This window comes from Cygnus olor, chromosome 3, assembly GCF_009769625.2.
Source record: "Cygnus olor isolate bCygOlo1 chromosome 3, bCygOlo1.pri.v2, whole genome shotgun sequence".
NCBI classification, from domain to species: domain Eukaryota; kingdom Metazoa; phylum Chordata; class Aves; order Anseriformes; family Anatidae; genus Cygnus; species Cygnus olor.
The window spans coordinates 25253933-25262532 of NC_049171.1; the positions used below are offsets into that span (position 1 = coordinate 25253933).

General features: G+C 43.7%; 1 protein-coding gene across 1 annotated transcript in view; it reads right to left on the minus strand.

The window, feature by feature from the left end:
* ELOVL5 (ELOVL fatty acid elongase 5) overlaps positions 1-7999 on the minus strand; it is a 50681-nt gene extending 42682 nt beyond the window's left edge. Inside the window, exon 1 of the mRNA XM_040553950.1 lies at positions 7835-7999. Within this exon, the coding sequence (XP_040409884.1) occupies positions 7835-7979 (145 nt within the window). The 5' untranslated portion in view covers positions 7980-7999. The remainder of the gene's footprint in view (positions 1-7834) is intronic.
* Positions 8000-8600: the final 601 nt, after the last annotated feature.

Genomic DNA, 8600 nt, shown 5'->3' on the forward strand with positions numbered 1-8600 from the left:
CAAATCCATGTCAGCTTTTGTGTAGGGGGATACTTTAGCCTAAGTTTTCTTTTTGTTAAATGAAACGTAGTTTGGTTTGCCTTGTGGGTGATAGTATGATAGCTTGGATTGGAAAGGACGTTCAAAGAGTATCTAGTCCAAACCCCCTGCCATGGGCGGGGGCAGAAGGAAGGGTGGTTTGCTTTTCTCTCCTAGGAATCAGTGCTGCATTTTTTTTTCCAGATGTGAACAATAATGGATATAAGTAGACACTGAGATAAGTAAGGGTGGATATTCATCTCTTTCTCCCTCACCCTTTACCTTGTTTGACTGCTTTAGACTCTAAACTCCTCAGGGTAGGGATGGTCTCCTGCTATGTGTGCGTAGAGAGGACCCTGATTCTTCAGGAGATAGGTGAAAGGTATAAAGGCGTTGCACCCCCACTGGAGTCATTTGGTTAACGACCCAAGGAGCATTAAGGGAATAGTCCTGGAGGCTCTCCAGAGAGGCCTCACAGACTCATCACAAGGTCGTAAGTAAACAAAGGTCTTCAAGCTGATCTAATCCATTCCCTCACCCTTAAGCACAGTGAGATTTTCTTGAGTACAGCAGAAGACACTAAACTGTTCCTGCTGTGCCAGGTTAGCAGCCAAAATGAACGTCCCTCGCGACAGAGGTTACCACGTCCCAAGTTTACAGGTTGAGACAGACTGCCAACCAAGGCCCTGCCTGTGCTAAAGTCAACACGAGGTGACAGTGGGGTCCTCAGAAAGCAGAAGTTTTCCCTTCAAAAAGAGGCTGTTGTTCTAGGGGGAATTGGGCCTCAGGTACAGAATTTGGCCTATAATCTTAATTCCCATTTCCTGCTTACGTTTTTTTTTTTTTTTTGCATTTAGAAAATTTCCAAGATGCTGTCTGCTGACACCTGTTTATTTGTCTGCTTCAAATTTTATTTCCAGTCCTTTGACACAAATCCCATAATTATTAGGGTTTCTTGAAATATATATATATTTTTAAAGGGCAGCAGGAGCAGAACTGTAGGTGAATGACACGATTGCACTATTATCAGACACTATGTACTAGCCTGTAACATCAATATCTGTCCTACCAAGCTCCAGTGTGCTGAGTGTATTCTGTAGGTTTTGTTGACTACTTCTAAGAGTGGAAGGTTAGTAGATCTACACATGTGAGCAGCCGCTTTAAGAAAATATTGGGATTAAGAGACCCAGTTCTTGTTGTGTTTTCTTTCTTTCCTTCTTTCCATCTTTTTTTCTTGTCTGTCCTTATTTCTCTTGCATGGCTTCAATTTAAATGAGTCAAGTTCCTCTTTTTGAGACAGTTTTGTCTCTTACATTTAACACTTAATGTTTCCAGTGATTTCTGTGGTAAAAGATTCTGTTTCTAAATTTGATCTCGTTTTCTCGTTTTCAATGTCTAATAGCTGTATTGTTATTATTTGCTAACTTTAAATAGCAGTTTTTTTTTCTGTAACCGGCTTTTTCTCATTCAAAAGGAAGAGATTCAATATGTTTGTTCTATTAATCTGTTTTTATTATTATTATTGGAGTAATTTTATGCACTGTTTTTTTTTCTAAAATTGAAAACTGTAGTGATATATATCCAACCTCAGTTTATGTTTGTGTTTTGAAACAGAAACCAGAAGTTGCTTTCAGTGCTCTGAAAAATTGACCAAAGAAGCCCAGATATATTAAAATCAGCGGTCTATTTGAATTTTGCAGCAGTGCAAGGAAAATAACTTGTATTAAGTGTAAGTAACTCCTGCAGAATAACAAAGTTGTAGGCTCGCTGGAGTTTATTTTTCTCAAGTTTCATGTTGTTTATTAAAATAAGAAAGAAATTAAGTATCTTTGTGTCTACTTCTCCTCAGCTCTGCAATCCCAGACTTTATGAGACCTCAGCTCTTGTCAGCCTGAAGTCACCCTTGATTTAACTTATTAAAACATGGTAAGGAACAAACATTTCTGAGCAGTCGCTGTGGCTCCAACTGCAGTGTGGGTGGGAATTGCTGCTCTGGGATGTCCCCAGACTCCTTCATCTCCAGGAGGGCTTCTCTGTGTCAGAGGGAAACAGCTGGAACTCAGAAACTCCATGTTACTGACGTTTAATGAGTTGCCAGGCGTCACTTCAACCACAGAAATAAATTGTTTGTACTCTCACTTCCTGTTGGAAATGAGAAATAAAGTATATAGCATAAATCTCCACAGGTTGAAGCTGGCATGCATTGCTCTTGCTGTGGCGCAAGCTTTTAGCTACTGCTCGTGCACAGGAACTTGTTCAGCTGCCGGGACTCAATTAGGTGTCTGAGCACTTACATACATTTGAACTACAAGTAAATTAGCACTGTGTATACCAAGGACACTTGTGGTTGCTAACAGCTCTTCTTGGCACCAGAAGCTCCTCTAGGCATATATATGAGAGTGCCTCCATACTTGTAATTATAGTATCACTACCGACATGCTATAATTAGACAAGTTAAAAATTGCCTGAACTCCTACGTATTGGTGAAGTGTGCTAAATTCCAGATGCAGTTGTTGCTGAGAAAAACCACTCTGAAGCTTTAGCTTAGCATAGGCGGTATCCTCACACCCTCCTCACCTTTCACTTGAATGGAGCTTTTTGTTCGGACTTAACCTGCATGAATGGTCACTGTAAACAGCTCTTGTCATCTTTTTGTTATGTACCAGGAGAAGCATTACAAGCTCAATGGAGCATATTTAAAAAAATATATTCTTTTATGTATAGACACCTACCAGCCCTAAGTGTCAGGATTTTATTATATTATTGCAGCAGTTTCACACGCACACACTCACTGAATATGTTTATCTTCTGTGCTGGGCACTGCATAGAGCATCCTCTGAAACATGGGAGGAATAGTCAGTTCATCCCTTTACTCTGTGCGAGGACTCTGTGCTCCTCGTCCTTTACCTCTTGCACATAGCAGGTGCATGCTCTGCACAGCATGAACAAGAGGTTCTAGCTTTGAACTGCTGCCAAGTTCAATACACTGTCAGCTTCAATATATCTTGCTTTCTTCGACCTCCTTTTATGAGAAAAAAAAAAAAAAAAGCATCGCCAAAGCCTATTTGCTTTTTGCTGTAAACTACTCCTCCTCGTATCATCTTGACAAGGTAGCTGCCTTGTTACATCCCTTGTATGGATCATTGATCGTGTCTCTTTCTATAAACATCACATTTTTGCTCCAGCTCTGTTGTTGGAGCACCAACCCTACAGGAAAAGGCAGCTCGGCGTTTCAGCTTCTGGCCCAGTTCTCATGACTGCAGTGAATTCATCATCAAGGGCTCTCATCAGAAATCCCCATTCCTCAAATAGTTTCTTATTTGTCTCTTAGCTCTTGGCAGGTTTTCGGCTTCCGCCCACATGGTGAAGGCTTGTCTAAGAATGGCAACAGCACGAAACCCATTAAGATCAGAATTACAAGCTAACTGAGCGTAACTCCCCCTTTTGATAATGGAGGTTTGTCTTCTTTAAGGAAAGTAGGGGAGTGCATTTTGGTTTAATAATAGTAGGGCTGGCTTCAGACATTTGAGCAGCAGTGTGTGTGGCCCTGTGGGTGCCTGAGCACTGAGTTAGAGAGCTCTTCTTCAGCTATGTTTGTAACGTGCTTGGTGCAGTGATTGAGGCCTTGCTCCCTCTCTGGGGAGCTCCCCTGGGCCACGGCCTGAGGGCAGGGCTGTTCACCGCCCAGCTGCTTCCAGCAGATAGCTTTGTTATACTCAGATCTTGCATTTATTTCAAGATACAGCACTCGCCTTTCCTCTGCCCTTTCCTGAGCCCTAATCTCTGCCTGACCGACTGGAAAGTCGCAGTCACTTGCTCCCACCTGGGGTGATGGTTCTGACAAGGAGGCTTAGCGTTCCCACCACCAGCACTTCGGAGGACGTCTGTCCCCAGGGACAACATGATGGGCCACACGGGCTCTGAAAGCCTTTGAACTCCTCTGTCTGTACGTTAGCACCACGGCTTAGTTCCTGTGTTTAATGCTTACATTACTCAGTGTTTCTCGCTACGCCAATACACTCTATGTGCAGTGTGGATTTTGAATCAGCAGGGGAAACATATGGTCCCAAAATGAATTCATGTACACAACATAAATTTGTAAAGTATGCATCCCCAGTTCATTATTGCAGTACAACATCCCATACCTGATAACACTCGTGCAGAACTGTGCCAGCAACCTGCTGGGCAGCACTCAGTCAAGGCGTTCATCTGTTGTGATGAACCTGTTTTAGTTTAAACATGGAATAAAAGTTTCTGGGAAAATGAAACCCAGCTATTTAAACCCTTTTTTTTTTTTTTTTTTTTTTTTTTTTTTTTTTTTTTCTCCCTTGTGGGCTGTATGTGTGGAATTTTCATTCCTTTTAAACTCCAGAACACATCAAGCAGGCCCCAGATCAGTAAGACAGGTCCCTTCCCTTGAAAACTAACAACTTCTGTAGACATCCTGATAGCTGAAAGACTACAGAAAGGCTGTAATAAACGACTCATTGCCATTCACCTAGTCTCGGGCTGACCTTGGGCTGGAGTCTAACCTAGCACAAGCAAGGAAGAGTTGCAGAAAGGCTACACCAGAATTAGGGAGCTAAGCTCGTCCTCCTGGGTTGTTCTCAGACACCGAGGCCAGCCAACGTGTGGCTGCCCATGTCCATGCTGTCAGACCTACCGTCTGGTCACCACCCACAGCAGGGTGTCCACACGCAACCCGTCTGGTGAGAGTGGTGCCTACTTGTGCTAAACTCCAGATCATGCCCAGGAACTCGTCTGGGAGATGGCCAGAAGTCATTGCTTTTATTATTTAAGCAGAGATGCTCAAGCTCCTGTGCCTGGTTACCGTTTCTGGCACAGCTTAATTAAATGAATAGGCATAGTCCTTAATGTGGCTGTGTGACTGATCAGCGAACTCCTACGACAAAGGAAGGCTCAGAGGAAGTAGGCAAGGATGATGTTCTTATGAAGCTCAGGAAGGAATGTAGAAAGTGACCACAATGATTGTAAAGGAAAACGAACTTATCTCAACCCAAGTGGACCGGAAGATGATCATTGTTGCAGATAATCAGCTCTATCAGTTGGGTGGATCAACTGGTTGTGTAAATGGCCTAAATTCCCTAAAATGGTCAACAGAAAGTATCATCTTCGTGAGCCAGCCAGGCCAGCATGGGGGAAGTGTATATGTAGCTCAGCACAACATGGGGTATAAAAAATGAATAACCATCAAAACAAGCTTTGAAGAGAACAGACTTCAGCTGGCTTCAACCCGCCTCTTCCTTCATGGCAACTGGGAATGCAAGGCATCATGATTGTGTACATGTAGATACCAGTAATGGCAGTCATGTTTCTATAGTGATTCAACTGTATATTGCAATTGCTGTATTGTACTTGTGAGTTCAGTATATTGGTGCATCACTCTGGTAACTCAAAATCCTGTGTAATGTCAAGTATCTTCAAATAAGTAAATTTGATATTAAAACATTACACCCTGCTCATGTGGAATGTCTGAAAAGAACGTGTTCAGAGAGTAATGGGCTCTGGCAGGCTTCATGAACACTGATGTTGGTGCAAGGGAGAGGATGGGAATGAGAGTTGGGAGCAGGGCAAAACCACCCCTTCCTGCTCCAGTGAGCACTTATTCAGAACTAACAGACCATGGAACTACAGCGTCAGTTGTCACTGCAGACAGATGTGGGTGCTGTGGTGCCTACTGCAATGTGCTCCTGATGATGGTCTCCTTTTCTATGAGGTACCTAGGATTAGACCTTTCATCTCCACCTCTTGTTTCAAGCAGACTTTTGCAGGTATTGACTTCTTTTTCTGCTTTAATTGCTTGCAGCCTCTCAAAAACGGGCACCTAATACATTTTCTAATTTTGTTCTTCAGTATGTTTTGTTGTTGTTATTGTTTTTCTTCTCCAGAAAGGTTTATTTCCCTGCACTAGCTCCTCTTTCATTGCCTGAAATTGCAAGGAGGAAGAAAACCGTGCTGTCAGATCTCATACAACAAGAGCTGAAAGAAAGCAGCTCTACAATAGCGTGTATTGACTGGACCTCTCTCAGTTCAATCAGTTTTTCTATTTGTCAGGGAAGCCTTAGAGCAAATGAATGCTGTGACTAGCCTCAGAGAATCGCAGCATGTCCGCAGGTGGTAGGAGCAATGGCTGTGCTTTGCAGGGTCTCAGGAATGTCTCTGGAGCTTGTTAGGATGTGCAGGGTAAGACCCCTGAAGTCACACAGCTACAAAAAACAGTCACGTACACTAAAGCTGTCCAGTCCTGTGTACTTTGGAAAATTCACATAGAATTGTTGAAAATCCACAGATCCAGCTATATGGGTAATATGATATAAAGGAAATATTTGAGTCAAAAGAGCAAAATGTTTTTGGAATTACCTTTAGAAACTTTTATTTAGAACAGAGTGAAACTTAACGTGGTGTAGATTTGCTGACTTTTTTTTTTTTTTAAAAAAAAAAAAAGAACAGACCTAAGAGAGAATGATCTGGTTTAGGTTTTCACAGAAACAGGTCCCAACTTCTTAAATTGCCATTGATTTTAACAACAGAAGGCATGAGCCTCACATTGATTTAGACAGAACTAAAAATTAGATTTCATCTGGCAAACTCTTCTTAGATTGTGACAAATTGTATCACTTTGGGTAAAAGCTGTTAAGAATGCCTTTGGGTAAAAGCTATGTATGTTCCTCTTTTAAATACCATTTTATCTGAAATAATCTCTCCTGAAGGAGAAAAACAAAACAAAAACACAAATTCGTTCTTCAGTTCAGTTGTAATTACCGGACAATAATTCTGCATTCTGTACAGAAACAGAGAAGTGAAATTACAGATACCACGGACGATGATCGGAGAGCAGTCAGCCTGCCTTTATAAGAAGTCAGCGCTCACCAGCTGAATCACAGAACATGCCAATGTGCAAATAAAACACGTCATTTTAAAACTCCTTCAAAGACAAGGCTGGGAACATTGCCTCAGGCACTTCTTTAAATTCAGATGACAAATGGTGACTTGCCAAACTCTAGTCACCCAGCTGTTTGCAATCCCTGTTGTAAAACGCCAGGTGCCAACCCACCAGCCCTTCTGATTTTGTTCAGACTGCTTTAAATCTAGAGGAATTCCACTAAAGCCAGGGGATACGTTTTGATACCTTTTTGGATATATTTGTAGCCTCACCTAGGTTCAAATCTAGGCATTCCCAGCTGCCCTTTCCTTTGCTTTCCATTACTGCCTTACCACTCTCCTCTAAATCAAGCATTTTTGTTTCTTAGCTGTCTTGTTACTAAACTGACAGTTTCAACAACAAAATTTAAACAGACCTTTAATACTGTGAAAGACACTTGTCAAGTTCCTGCCCCTGAGCATGATAAAGACGTGGTACTGTGAAAGACACTTGTCAAGTTCCTGCCCCTGAGCATGATAAAGACACGTGGCTCTTCCCTTGCAAAAGCTACTTGGTGGTTGGCAGTATATAAACTCTGAGCTTGAGGCAGCAGGCTTATTCAAGTGCATTATCCCTTGGGAAAGGAAGGAGAGCCATTAAATTCCCCTTAATGTGGTGATTTAGGGTGGTTTAGGGCCTTGCTACCCTGCAGCCATCTTGTCCCAGGTGTTGGACCTAGGGTATTTTTCTTGGAGGCTCAAAGGGAGGATCTCAGCAGACCACTGCCGTTTCTGGTGCCTTGCACGCTCAGCGTTGTCACAATGTCCCCTGCTGCCTACCCTGAGAAATCCTGGGTATTTTTCTTTTGCTTTCCAGACTTGAAGAAACAGATAAAGCACAAACTGCACCACTGGTGCCAGCCGAAGCGCTTACCATTTGCACAGAGCTCCATGCCAAGAGACTGGACGTGATACCCCTTTTCCAAGGGTGTGAAGGAAACGTTGAAGCAGGGAGCCCCTGCCAGGGCAGACGGGCTTTGCACGGCACCGGAGACGAATGAAACGAGTGGGGTTTCCATTGCAGTTTCCACGCAGGGATGGTGTGCCTGTGGTGCGGGCCGGGCCGGCCCTGGCCAGGAAGCGCGTGGTTGTTTTCCCGGCCGTGAGTCAGGGCTGCCTCTTGGCCTCCTGCCTCGGGATGTGCAGTGGCAGGCCACTCCCTGAGGTACTGCGAGGCATGTTTTCCTGGGGAGGCTGAGGGATTTGGGTTAAACCCACAGACAAGCAGCCGTTCGGCTTGGTTCAAGCTTCCCTCCTCTCCCCAGCTCTGAGGCGCCCAAGGGCACCGCAAGCTGCTGATAACATCCGCGGCGGGGACCAGGATGTTACAGTAGATTTGTAGGGACTAATTGCTTCTGCCCTGTCTTCTTTGCATTGCTTTGGCCTTACCTGAGGTGCAAGCATGCCCTGCCCTGCCTCAGGGCAGGCAATACCAACTGTTTCCCTGAGGTGCGAGGTGGAGGCAGGACGAGCGCATATTTCTTGCAGTGAACAGGAGGGGCGAAGTCCTCCATGCTTCTCTAATATCTATTCTGTTGGTCTCACCCATTTGCAGGGCAATTTTTTGTTAGTAACATGAGCAGCTGCTTGGGATTTTCTGCCCCCGCAGACTGTCCTACTGACTAATGTGTCTTGCAGGT